This window comes from Fundulus heteroclitus, chromosome 12 (genome assembly GCF_011125445.2).
Source record: "Fundulus heteroclitus isolate FHET01 chromosome 12, MU-UCD_Fhet_4.1, whole genome shotgun sequence".
Lineage (NCBI taxonomy): Eukaryota > Metazoa > Chordata > Actinopteri > Cyprinodontiformes > Fundulidae > Fundulus > Fundulus heteroclitus.
The window spans coordinates 27,651,109-27,665,374 of NC_046372.1; the positions used below are offsets into that span (position 1 = coordinate 27,651,109).

The 14,266-nt window shown below is 44.0% G+C and overlaps 1 protein-coding gene across 1 annotated transcript in view; it reads right to left on the reverse strand.

The window, feature by feature from the left end:
- Positions 1 to 622: 622 nt before the first annotated feature.
- LOC118556502 (death-associated protein kinase 1-like) overlaps positions 623 to 14,266 on the reverse strand; it is an 86,763-nt gene continuing 73,119 nt past the window's right edge. Inside the window, exons 19-26 of the mRNA XM_036144391.1 lie at positions 13,131 to 13,208; positions 10,181 to 10,400; positions 7,967 to 8,152; positions 6,731 to 6,928; positions 4,670 to 4,808; positions 4,444 to 4,564; positions 3,999 to 4,187; positions 623 to 2,417 (exon numbers count right to left, since the gene is read on the reverse strand). Coding sequence (XP_036000284.1) covers positions 1,149 to 2,417; positions 3,999 to 4,187; positions 4,444 to 4,564; positions 4,670 to 4,808; positions 6,731 to 6,928; positions 7,967 to 8,152; positions 10,181 to 10,400; positions 13,131 to 13,208 — 2,400 coding nt within the window. The 3' untranslated portion in view covers positions 623 to 1,148. The remainder of the gene's footprint in view (positions 2,418 to 3,998; positions 4,188 to 4,443; positions 4,565 to 4,669; positions 4,809 to 6,730; positions 6,929 to 7,966; positions 8,153 to 10,180; positions 10,401 to 13,130; positions 13,209 to 14,266) is intronic.

Below are 14,266 nucleotides of genomic sequence, written 5' to 3' on the forward strand. Positions count from 1 at the left end.
GTGTCTTATAGGTGTACTGCAGGTGTACTCCAGGTGTACTCCAGGTGTATTACAGGTGTACTACAGGTGTACTTCAGGTGTACTCCAGGTGTACTCCAGGTGTATTACTTGCTGATGTCGTGACTCTGGGTGGGGTTCATTTATTAGTCAACGGGACACTGTGGGCCGCGTCATTCGGTCTGCGTAGCGCTCTGCTCAGACTCAGCCAGTTTATCCTGGGAGAGCGCAGACGATCAACCAGAAAAAATAAAAAACATCAATTAGTCATTTCAAAACAGAAATACATTTTAGCGTTAGCCTAGCGCTTTAGCTAACGGCTTCCAATTAAAGCATTTTCAGCAGCAAGACGTGACTTTTTTTTATATAAACGAAGAAATAAGTGTTAAAGCTGGTAATACGTCAGAATATAAACAGCTTTGTTAACCTGCGGTGGAGCGGCGCTTAGGGCTGAGCTCCAGAAACCGCTGGGACTAAATAGTTTAATAAGTTAGGCGAGTTGCTGAGACACCAAGGCAGAAAATAAAACAGTAAAAGTGTCTTTACTGTAGACTCTGATTGGGACGTCTCCCGTTAAAAACATCACAGCAGAACTGAATCCCGAATCATTTTCTTCCAAAACAAGTTTTAGGTTTGAAGACCTTTAATTATAAGCTGGGATTCCCGTCTTAAATATAAACAGACGACCTTTAAATTGCTGACTTGGTTTGATTTTCGTTTGAAGTATCTTTGTAGCAACAAGGCACAGTTCTTCAGATGTTTGGAAAGAACGACCGTTGTAACAAGACAGTTTGTGCTTTTTTTGGGAGGTAGAAGGCCCTGAAGGCACGCTAAAAATGCTCTTAATTTATTAATTAAACACAAAGATCAACAAGCAGACAAAAATAAACTGAAAGAGGGCGATAATATTAAGAGATGGCAGCCTCCTACAGAAACACTGACAGTTCTCAGAACGGCGGGCGGATATGAAAGAGGTCCAAGAACATCCGGCGGCCATCTTTGATCAACTTCTGCGTTTGTTCCTATTTAGACTTGATGTGCAGCAGAGCAGGAGATCATCATCAAACGACGAGACGTAAAAACACGGATTCCTCTCTGTCCGGCGTGGCGAGCTGAAACCGTGACGGCGGGAATAACGTCCGGCCGGAGCGTCAGCGGGAAATGACGGAGCTGATGGAGTTGTAGGATGTGCCGCCGTTGCAGGTGGGGGGGTACCCGTTGGGGGCCCCGCTCAAAGCCTCCATGTTGACCCTAAAAACGGGGGAGGCCCTCAGGAGGAAGTCGGCCGCGTCTCTGCGTCCCAGCTCCCTGAGTTTGGTCATGAGGACGCCGACGGTGCTGCCGGCTCTGCCGCTCCACTCCTGGAGCAGCGCGGCGGTGGGGCTGGGCTGCAGCTCCCCCTGCTGGCTGCCCGTGCCGTTGCTGTGCTTGGCCACCAGGTCGGTGAGGCCCAGGTTCATGGCCAGCAGGCACCAGTCCTTGCCCAGGGCGTCGGGGGGGTCCAGCATGCGGCACAGCTTCCTGCGGGCCAGCAGCGGCACGTCGGATATGTGGACGTCCGTCCCCAGCGTGCCGCGCTGGTAGACCTCGGCGCAGCCGAAGGCCAGGACGCTGCTGAAGCTCTCGCGGTAGCCGGCCATGGTGTTGGTGAGCGAGGTCTCCCGCTGGATCTGGGCGCGGCAGAAGTCTTTGGGCTGGTACACCATGATGGGGGCGTGGTGCTGGCGCAGCTGCTGGGGGCTCAGGTAGTACTTGGCGGTGAGCAGGCCGGGCAGCGTGGAGGCCAGCAGGTTCTCCGTCAGGCCGCCCACCGCGTCCAGCAGGGCGTAGCACCTGGCCCGCTGCGCCTCCTGTCCGCGCACACGGATCTCCACGCCCTGCCCGTGGTTGACCAGCAGCACCATGGCCTCCGCCCCCGCTCGGTGGACTTTGGCTCCGTTGGTCCACAGGTGGACGTCTCCGTCAGAGTCGTCTCCTCCGTCGCCGTCGTCCTCGGGCTTCTGCTGGTGACTCCAGCGACACAGGTTGACCTGCAGCTTGTGGAACATGCCGCAGGGGAACGGCGTGAGGTGCTCGGCGGGGACGAGCCGGACGCCGCCGTAGATCAGCGCGTCCTCGTCCTCCTCCTCGGTCCAGGAGCGGTGCAGGCCGTTGGTCTTGATCAGGGCGGGGACGTCCACCATGGACGGGTTGGTGATGTCGCGGGCGCAGACGTCCATGGCGTCCAGGATCTGCAGCAGCTCCTCCACGTCGCTGTCGGGGGCCAGAGCCTGCACCTCCTCCAGCCTGTAGCGCCCCCTGTAGTGGTGGATGGCCTTAGGCGTCTCTGCAGAGAGCAGCTTGCCCAGGATGTTGGTGCAGAGCCAGCGAGGCTCGAGCACCACCACGTCCTGCACCGTCTCACTCTGCATGATGTTGATCTGCGTGTTGGGGGGGGGGGGGGGGGGGGGGGGATATTAGGGAATGTCAGGGTGAAATATTCTTAATTAACTTCAATGAATTTATAAGAGAATCAATCTGAACAGGGGTCAAAAGTGTACATACAGGCTGGTATATGTTCATAATGTTTAGCTTTATGGCATCATTCTCTCTGGATAGTCAACCAGCATTTTCAATTTTCTATTTTTTTTTAAATCCAGTTTTAATGTATATTTGGGATACATTTCCTGGTGGAGTATCCAGAATTTCACCCATCTGACACAAACCATCGGAGTGCGTGTGTTGGTGCGTCGTTCATTTCCCAAAGCAGAGGGTTAGTAGTGCAGCTAAAGGTGGCTGCTCGTTAAGCTAATTAACGTTAGCGCTGGCTAATGTGGTTTAGGGGGTTTAAAGCTGCACTGATGCAGTTCAAGAGCTTTACTGACTTTTCTATGTTGCTCTCAAACATCTGTATCGTACTGAGCGTTACACTCATCTTTATGAGCGTGACGGTCTTAATTTCAGCGTAACTTTCAGGTCCATTACACTGAAATGCGCTGCAAAGAAATTAGGATTTGTAAGACCAACCCCAGTTATCACTGAGGCGAGTCTTTGCCGTTGAAAGATAGAAAAACAAAGATTATTGACCAAACTCTGCCCCTTACTCTGAAATCAACAGCTAGACGGTTGACACAGTCGACATAATAATAATAATAATAATAATAATAATAATAATAATAATAATAATAATAAAAACGTCCACAGAACACATCAGGACTGGTTTTAAAATACAGCCTGATGTTAACCTGATGTCTGTACCAGGAAACCACTCGGTCTCCAGGTTCCTACCATGTCTGTCAGGAAAAGCCGTCAGACGTTAGAATGAAACATGGAGTTTGACTTTAAGGTTCTACTTTGCCTTCGCAAACATTTTAACATTTAAAATTAGCAGAAGCTTGTTAACAGCTACAAGAAGCGTTAGGGACAGTTTGATAAAGGCTAGTTAGGGTTTATGTGCAGATCTGAGTGTATGAATACTTTTGACCCGGTGTTTTCACTATGACCCTAAAGTTGAGCAAATAACTCTTGATTTAAATATTCCCTGAAATCGTTTGTTTCATAATCCTAGAAAACAAAATGTTTTTATCAATCTTAGATTATGGGGACATTTTTTATAGGAATGCTTCATGTCTTTAAATGTTGGACTCAGTGATGAAGATCAGTGATGAGGCTCAGTGATGAAGATGAACAAACTGTAGAGCCATGACATCACTGGGACCTGTACTCAGGAGCATTTTAATCTCAATGGGATTTTTTCCTGGTTAAATAAAGGTTAACTAAAAAAGGAGGTTAATGCGACACTACAGCACCAGACATCTGTATTTATGCATCCATGCCAGGATGAGCGTACGCAGACTGGAAATGTCTTTTTAACAGAGCTGCAGCAGCTGCTTGAAACCTGTTTTATTTGCTTTGTGTGACGTTGTGTCATTCTGGGATAAACCAGCAGAGATTGGGTCATTTCACTGGTGAATCAGCAGCGCGCCCTGGTGGACGTCTGCGGTACTGACAGCCGGTCTCACCTCGCCCATGCTGTGCAGCTGCATGGCCAGAGTTCTCAGGTGATCCTGGCTGACCAGCGGGTTGATCTGCTCCTGGACGTCGCTGACAAACTGCTGCCACGACGTCAGCTGGTTGGGTCCGCTCAGCTTCCTCCAGGCCGGCAGGGCGGCCAGCAGACGCTCTGAAAGCTGCGTCATGGGACTGCAGCTCTGCAACACGGGGACAGCAGAAGGTGAGGGCATGTGATCGTCTGCTGGAGGTTCACGGCTCAAAATACAAAGACAGAAACAAGCTGGAAACGAGGGGAGGAGCCCAAGTGTAACAAAAATAAAAGATGCTTTGAATGTAAAGAACTTCATTCTCTTCATTGCTCGTTCTGGATGGTCTTATTTTGATCATCCAGACCTTCCAGAAATAAAGGGTTTAGAATAAAGAAATACTAATAAAGAAAGTGCAGGAGCTCACAGAGATGATGCTGGTGCGTAGCTCCTGCAGGTGACTCCTCAGCAGCTTCAGGTCTTTGGAGTTTGAAGCTCCAGCGTCCACCACAAACAGCTTATCGCTGATCTGCACATCGTTCCCAAACCTGAGGCGGGGGAAAAGGATCACAATCACGCAGCGTGGACCAATTAGAAACTTATTTTGCACGTATCCCCCCCCCCCCAGCTTTGCACTGCGGTTTGATTCCCACCTGTTTTTGACTTCTTTCAGCAGCGCTCTCTCTTTGTCGTAGCTGAACTCTCCAGAGAACGCTCTGCTGATGTCGGCCAGGTCGGCGTGCGTCGCCACCAGGACCACCGCCAGAGGATGCTGGATCCGACCGCCGAACACTGCCACGACAAACCGAGGCGGCGCCGCCAACATCAGCAGCTTTACTCTGGATTTTCATTTAAACAATCTGCATTTCTTCCATGTTTGCTTTAAATGCGTCTGGTTCATCCAGTTAATTGTAGCTCTACTACTTTAGATCAGAAACTTCCAAGGATTTACTTGATTGTTTCTATTCATAATAAGAAACTAAAGGAGTCAAAGTCAAGGATTTACTTCTTCCTTTGTTAAAATTTACCTCTAATGTTTTTTATGTTCAGCACTTTCAATCGTCTCGCTATGGAAAAGCGCTACATAAATAAACTTATCTTGTTTTTACCACAGTTAAAAATCCAGGTTTTAAAGACTTGAACATCTGAGATGATAAACTACTCCAAAAGCTTTTATCCCCTTTAATGTCACAGAATCCTGTACGATTCAACCGGAAAACTAAACTGAGTAAAAATGAAGTAGGCACGTAAACCTGTTGAAGCATTTTCTGATCCAGCCTTTATTGGCAGGAGTCTGTTAACTGATCAGATATTATTTATCAGCCTGAATCATTGTCCAATTAACCAGATTGTGACGCCTCCTGTCCTCCACCCCCGCAGCATGATGCTGCCACCGCCGTGTTTCACTGAGTAACGGCGCTCAGAGCAGGTCTGAGTCTGAGTCTGAGTTTAGATACGGCAACACCTCCTCCCACTGTTAGGAGACTTTAACCTTTAACTGCTTTCTAAGCAATAATAACATCTACCTGTCTGTCCAGTCATCACATGCAGAACCTGGATGCTTAGAAAATGCTGCAGATCTGAGGTTTCCATCATTTTTAGAAATTAGTCTGGTTTTAAGCAGTCTTTCCGTATATTATCCAATACTTGGCAACAGTCTTCATTTCATCATTGGACACCTGTCAACTGTGGGATTATTTCTGCATACAGACAGGATTAATTGATTGGACCCCCCCCCCCCCCCTACACCTGAAGGCCCAGCTCACTGGACTCCCAGCAGAAACTCTACTTTCCTGCTAAACATGATGCCTTTCTAGTTTTACTTTATTCTTCTGTTTTACTGAAACATTAGTTCAACGTTGTAGTCCATCTGTTTTTAATGTTGGCTTTTAGTTTCTATTTCCCATAATCTATTTGTTTCTACATTTTATTCCTGCTTGCTTTTATTCTGTTTTATTTCCCTGTGTTTTAATCATGTAAAGCACTTTGCATTGTCTCTGTGCTGTAGAAATAAATTTTCTCTGAAAACTGATTGTGCTGAGCGACTGATGCTTTTGTTCTCTGGGGTCTATGATGCCTGCTGTAAATCAAATTTCCCTTCAGGATGTTAATGAAACTGAACTATTTACTAAACCAGCCGCTGAGGAGAGTTTCCTCCTGCAGATCGTGTCTCAGATGAACGCTGAACAGTCAGATTAGTGAAATATTATTTCTCTGGTTCCTCTAACAACATCTTCCTCCTTTGTAGAAACACATGTACGCATATTTACAATTTATTTCTCCTTTCCTGTATGTTTGTCCTAAAGGTATTTTCCTATGAACCAACTAGACAATTAAAGCTAATTCTGATCATTTGCAGGCTGTCTGGAAACCCTCATTAAAAGGTAGAGGCTGCATTGGAGCAAACTTTATGTTTAGTTTATTACATTTACTACAAATGATAGCTGGTGTGACTTCAAGGAGAATAACTGCTGAAATTAAAAGTGTTCGTTCAAAGGTGTAGCAGCGTTATGGTGGATTTGATCGTTTCTCCCAGTTGAATATTAAATGTTAAGCGTCACATTAAAAGGTGGAAAATGTCTAGAAATAATCAGTTTTGTACAAAATTAAAGCTGTGATTCAAACAAGAAGCTCTATAAATATGTTCATACTATTAATTTGCCTAATTGTGACGTGTAGGGCTGTCAGCAGAGCCTGAGGCTGCCCCCCCTCACCGATGTGGTCCTGGGGAGGGGTGAGGGCCTTGAGCAGGTTGAGCCAGTAGGTGATGTGGCCCAGCTGCGTCTCGTACGGCTCCTCCAGGCTGAACAGCACCAGGTGGATGGCCGTCACGTCGTTGGCTGCAAAGTAGTCATAGGTGCAGTGGTACACGGGGTTTCCTGAGAACTCCCATACGCTGAACTCCCCCACACCTTCAGAGAGGGCACAGAGAAAGATGGTTTTATACCTTAAATCCATCAATACATAGACGTATGTTCTAGATCAGGGATGGGCAACTGGCGGCCCGGGGGCCGCACACGGCCCGCGTCATCACTCAGTGCGGCCCGCGAAAAGATCAATAATAATTTAATAATAATTTTTTTAAAAAAGAAAGAAAAAAAACTTGTAATTATATGTTTGAGGGTGTGCCGTACCCAAACAATAGCGGGCACGGGCCCGCTTTGCAACAGCGAGGAAGAAAGTCAAGAGCCATGGCCACTAGCAGTGGCATAAAAGGAAAATTTGACCGAGAAAGTCACATTTTTCAGAGAAATGGGAAGAAGTACGGACATGGGGAATTGCATGAAACTGCAAAGCTTTGTCTTAAGCGGAAGATCAAACGTGCATCTACACAGCATCGCGTTCACAGACCAGTGTGATGCATTCGCGAGCGTCAGAAAGCTATGGTGCATTCAGGAGCATGGGACATTAGATTTTTCAGAATAAAAAGCTAACAGATGTGCATAATCAAAAAAAAACAGAAATACAATTCTAGAGCATTCGGTATTGTAAGAAAGCCCACACTGTTTCTGGATAGACACGTTATTATTTAAGTTAAGTTCTGTTCCATTTTATGCCTCTTTCCTTGTAAATTTGAAATGTCCCATGCTCCTGAATGCATTGATATGGACGAGTTTAAATTCCCATTTAGCATTTTTTTTTAAAGCAAACAGTTTGTCTTTTGCTTAAGGACATATTAAAATGCATTTATATGCAGAAAATAGTTATATGTTGGTGCAGTAAACATACAGATATAAATTCATCTAAAATTTGTTCTTATTCAGAATAATTTGTAGCGCCTTTCATATCCAATTATTTGAAGTGCGTGATCATGTGGCCCTCCAATGGTCGGGCTGAAAAAAATGTGGCCCTGTTTATCATGGAAGTTGCCCATCCCTGTTCTAGATTCTAAGATAAATGTGCAGTAAAGCGTGTTTTCCCTGGGGGACATTGAGTTTAGCAGGTCTCACCGTGGATGCTGGCGTGCTGGATGTCGATGGCCTTGGTGGCCTGCTCGTCTGCGCTGGACAGGCCGTTGTGGACGGGGGAGAAGACCTCCAGGACGCCTTTGGTCAGACTGGGCTCAAACATCATGCTGCGACTGCGGACGCTCACGTTCTCACAGCCGGGATACAGGTTGGAGATGCTCACAGAGACTGGAAGCACGCAGAGACAGAGACGTAGATCAGGACAGACAGACAGACAGACAGACAGACAGACAGACAGACAGAGACGTAGATCAGGACAGACAGAGACGTAGATCAGGACAGACAGACACGTAGATCAGGACAGACAGACACGTAGATCAGGACAGACAGACACGTAGATCAGGACAGACAGACAGATCAGGACAGACAGACAGACAGATCAGGACAGACAGACAGATCAGGACAGACAGACAGACAGACAGAGGTAGATCAGGACAGAGCGCGGCTCAATCAGCCCAGCTTTACAGAATCGATTTTCCTTCTCTGGTTGGACTCCTGCTCCTCCTCGTTAATCCAGCCGCAGCAGCTCGTTAACTCTTAATTGCAAACTCATTTGAAGAACTGCACTTGTGCAAGTACTTGTTATAAAAAGACAAGATTTAAGGATGATTCTATAAAGTTTCTATAATATTTAGTGATTAGATGTGTTTTTTTATCCTTTAGTTGATCAGAAAACAAAGACATGCTCATGTCGTTTAACACTGCTCACCTTTTGTTACAGACGTTATGTATTCCACATTAATATCTGATATCTGGGAGGATTGTTTTCTTCCAGTCTGATGTGTTTTCAAGGTGTTCATTTCTTTATTGTAATTTAAGGGGAAAGGGGATGTCTAATGTAATATTTGCGAAATCTTATTGCTAAAAGAACAAAAAAATAAATATTTACTCAGCATTACCTAATGTGTAAAGTTTGGGTTTTCACCTACTAACTACATACTTTTTAACACCAGGGGGCGATGTTTTACTGCAAATAAATCCACCTTGCAGACTAATAGATGACTCTCACATGTTGCTGCAGGACCACGCCTACACTTTGTTTTCCTGGACATGGAAGATGCAAGAAGCCGTGCAGCAGACAGATTTATATCTGATTAGCTGCAAACAGGCTTGCTTTGTTATTTATTCAGTTAGAGCAGAGAGGAACTAGGAACAGCAACCATGATAACCAGCAACGCTAACTTCTGCACCACAGAAGACGACTCCTTGGAAAATGGAGCTGAATTTAGTCTGACCCTCGAGTTAAAATGGAGACAGTTGGGTTTGTAAAAGCAACACTATATGTCTTTTATTACATAACAATAACATATTTGGTGGGTTAATGTCAGGGATGTACATTACGGGTCAAATGTTTTGACACCTTTATCATTTAATGGCTTTTTATTACTTTATTCACCGTAGATCCAAAGTGAAGACGTTGAAACAATGAAAGTATAAAGAAAGCCTTGAAAGAGAAAGTGTGTATTTCGCATTCAAAAGGCAGACAGACTCCAAATATCATGCTAAATTGTCATTATTGCAGAATGTACAAAAATATGAGTTGATTTTAAGACATGGCTGCAGATTTAAAATTAAAAAACGATCATTACTGTTGTACCTCAACACCTTTCAGCTGTGAAAATACTATTTTTACATTTTATGATTATTGCAATCTAATTTCCCTTTAAAATGTGTTTGACGTATTTAACTCCTTAGAGTGACCTGATGATTCTCCCTTTGCAAATGAGATCTAGACCTCAGAAATCACGTCTTCCTGGTTGCAGCTCAGGTTTAAGTCGGCGTTAACGGCGCGTCGGTCAGGTTAGAGAAAGCGTAGAGCGTCTGTCTCTGCAGGAGGAGAAGCAGACTCAGGATGTTCTATCGCTCTTTCCTCTCCTCTTTCACCTTTTCTACCTTTTAGCAGTTTGTTTCATCTGTTTCTCTCCTTTTCTACCTCCCCACTTTAACTCTGAACCAGTAGTCACCTCCAATAAAGCCGGTTCAACTCTTATTTTACGGTCTTCTGCAGACAGCATGAATAAATCCAGTAATTTCCTGGTTTAGTTGCAATGATTTTTGTTTTTTTTGCAGTATTTTCATCACGTGAACAGTGTTGACATTCTTCTGATTAGCTGCCCGGTGGTTTCACAGGGATCCTGTTTTATCACAGGTCAGCCCATAAAACCTGGGTCTGATTCCTGGACGGCGGTCCGTTACCTGCAGGCTTGGAGTTGATGGGGGAGTTGGGGTGTCGAGCCGCGTTGGTCATGCGTGTCGTCCTCCTCCTCCTGAAGAAGCTGCGCAGGATGCCACATTTCAGAGACTCCAGCAGGGCGCTCTTTCCGGCTCCAGAGTGTCCAAAGAGCTTGAGCTTGATCCGGGGTTGGACGGTCTGAGTGGGACGCAGCTGCTGGATGTAGCTCAGTTTGTGGTTGTCCTGCTTTCAACAAGGAAGCGACATGAAGCGGAGGCCATGAGGAGAAACAATTACTGACATTTGTCTACTGTTTAAACCTATTTTTTAACAACACTTTCTTCCACCAAACTTTCCATTAACATGCTTGGACACAGCAGTCTGAACAGCTTAGCAAACACCTTCTGTGGACAAATGTCAAGCCAGTGGTATTTGTCATTACAGCACACACAATATATTCTCCAATAGGCTTTATGAAATATTCTAATTTTAAGAAATGCTGGAATTTGGATTTGCATTATTGTATTTTCCGGTCTCTAAGTCACTTTTTTCATAGTTTGGCTAATCTTGCACGTTATAGTCAGGTGTGACTTACGTATGAAATATAACCTTAAATGTTAATTCATACTGACCAACAAACACCAAGGAGTAAACATTACCATCTATAGCCACAAGAGGGCGCCCTAGACTTGTGCAAACTATATGCTGCTTCTGTACCTCTTAAAAATTAACTGAAATATTAACTTCTAGACAAAGACTGAACATAACCACTGTGGCCAAGTCCGCTTATTATAAGCGACTTTGGGCTGTTTTTATATAGCTGGTTGCTTGTTTATCTCACAGTATCTGGCAACACTAGCGACAGAACCCTGTCATTGCGCTGCCTGTGAAGCTAACAGCTAGCGTCAGCTTATGTTGTCTAATTTATAAAGCTCACGGTCTAATTTCAGCATAAATCTGACCACTTTACGCTGAAATGCGCTGCCGGCTTGTGTTAATTTACCTCATTTGACCTCCAACGTATGTTCCATGTTATTCAGCCTGTTGTGGATGCAATCATGTAATTGAATAAGTTGCTTTACCAGAATAAATGTCAGTTTTTAGTGTTGGATTTTGTGAAAAAAAAAAAAAAAGCAATTTATAGTCTGAAAAATACAGTAGTTTTAAGCCCCAGCTATAGTACCACAAATAAACACTTTAAATGTGATTCTATGAGTGAACAGCTAGACGTAAATAACTAAAACCAGGCATAATGTATGCTGTGCTTCCTGCCTCTGTAATGCTGCCAGTTAAACATTTGTTAACAGTGAGACTTGTAACCATCCAGCAGATGAGTCACGCATCATAAGTGGCCTCCACCGCTCTGAGTGCTTGTGTGGGATGTGAAAACACTCCACACTCCCACCTGGGTTATGCTTCTGCTTTCACTGCATGCAGATTTTAATTCCAGTGATTGTGGCTCACAGAGAACAACGTGCATCTGCTGCAAGTAAATTCACGCTGAACCCAACGGGCGCCGTTCTCTTAAAGCAACACAGGTTGTTATTTTGTGTCTAAGCCTCGATAAGTCAGTCTTTTCTATCAAATCTGGTTTGCATGTGTTAGAGCGTCTTAATTTAGCTCAGCATATGCAGAGGATGACTGTTTTCACAGTTGCTGCTTCCATGTTTTCACGCTCTGCTCTGAATCTCAGCAGGTTAGCTGGAGACACGAGTCGGTGCCGTTCTGCTTTAGACCGGGTCGCCTGCACGTTTATCCTCATAGTTCAGATTTCTCCAGAGCTGAGGAGGTTCAGACAAAGTTAAAAAGTCTAATGAAGGTTCAAATTAACTATGAACTTATAGTAGATTATTTACAGCAGTCAGGCTTTAAACACATGTTTAACCTGTAAAAAATAAAAGGCAACATTTAAAAGAAAAAGCCCAGGGAAAGCCAGTAATTTAGATTAATGGATTCATAGAGAACAGAAAACTGTAGACCTGTAATTCCTGACTGATGAATTTACTGGTTGTAGTCGGAGCCATTCCTGTCAGAGGAGCATGTCTGAGAGGCGGCAGAGAGAAAAGTGATCCACCTGCATCAGTGATCAGTGATCCACCTGCATCAGTGATCAGTGATCCACTTGCATCAGTGATCCACCTGCATCAGTGATCCACCTGCATCAGTGATCTACCTGCATCAGTGATCTACCTGCATCAGTGATCTACCTGCATCAGTGATCTACCTGCATCAGTGATCTACCTGCATCAGTGATCTACCTGCATCAGTGATCTACCTGCATCAGTGATCTACCTGCATCAGTGATCTACCTGCCACATGGAGAAGCCCACATGTTCCAGGGAGGCTTTGCTCTACAAACAGCATTTCTACACATGCCTCTTAATGGCTTTACTGCCTTTATTAAACCATTTATTAAATAGTGCATCTGCCATAAACTAGACAGGTTGCATACATACATTTTGCGCCTGTGTTTGCAGATCTTTAACCTTTTGGGTCACATGATTGTCTGAACATGGAGTAGTAATCATGTGAAGAGCCCCCCCCAAATAGCAGACAATATTTGCCCGTGTGTGTGTCAAACATACTGTGGCTGAAAATTAAAGCCAAACCTCTTTGATATGTTGGATTAAAAAGGTTTATGGTTTCCACACTAAAACAGGGATTTATTTCTCATGATGCAGGAGAGACAAACCTTTCCATCAGGACGTAAACCTCGCAGCTCGCTGCGGCCCGTGTGTGTGAGTGAAGTGCCGTCGGCGTCTTTCCTTTGGCACATTGTTAAAATTTAACACGTTTCTATCTTCATCTCAACACCTCCACGCAAAAATAGTCGAGTGTTGAGACCGTGAAAGCCGACTGCATCACCACCACCTGCACATCCTCATGCATTTAGTCCTATACTGCAAACTGCTTCTAGACGTTTAAAAATAGAGAGAAAAATCTGGTTTTTAAAGCGTCAAGTTGAACTTTTACCTTTTTAAGCTTGCCCAATAAATCCACTATAACGTCATGATGATCAGCTGAAGCCAAATCCTCCGCTGTCTTTCCATCCTGGACAGAACGGAGAAAAAAGAAAATTAATTATCTCTCAGGTTTAACATATTAACACAATAAATGTTTTTCATTCACAAAAATAAACTGAACCTATCCTGCAAACATCTAAGGTTGCTTTATTCTTCATTAAACAGATTTATTTGCCATTTTATGTTATTCATACAACAAAATTAACAAGCTTAGTCTTATTATATAATTTCAGGTTTTCCATTCAGTATTCAACAGATAGCATTAACGATATTCTGTCCTAAAGGCTTATAAAATAGTTTTAACCTCTTTCAGACTGCTGGACATCGTGCTTCATCTGCTCTAATTTATTTAGATTCAGCCAAAATGTGTTTTTTTTTATTGTAAGCCTGCTGCAGGTTTTGTTTCCTGATCAAGCCTGGATGGAGCTTCTGAAATTCAGCCAAAAAAAACCAAAAAAGTTAATTTAATTACTATCTCCACCATCTTTAAGGGGGGATTGCATTTTTTTACAAAGACCTTCATCAGTATCAGAGTTGCTTCATCGGTGCAGAACTTACAGGCTTTCTTACTAGTTTTTAGAACCTGGACTGAATTTGGTCATTTCCAGCTGAAAACAGATGATGCCAGAAAACTTACTTCATAATTATACATTTAAGAGATTATTTAAAAACAACAGACTTCACAGCTTCATTCTGTCCATAAAATAAAAAAAGAAAAAAATGAATTTTAATGGATTTTTGGCATGAAGACATCAGAATCAGTTAATTGTGAAAACGGGGGGATTTCTTCTAAAACATTAAAGTCTCATGTCACGTTCTCAGGAAGCCGATATCTTGGAGTTTCTCCATGTCGATGGTGATTATTGAATATTTATAGGCTGAACTCTGGTTCTGTTGGTCCGGCTCCTATAGACGTCGTTTAATGTGTTATCACACATTTTATTCCCAAACAAAGACAGAAAAAACCACATGGAGTTTTGCGTCTCCTTGATGAACGGATCATCTGTCGCCGCTCGGCTCTCTTTGCCGCTCCAAACTGCAACAGTCTCAAATCTCAGAGCGTTGCAGCAAATACGCTTCAACGCT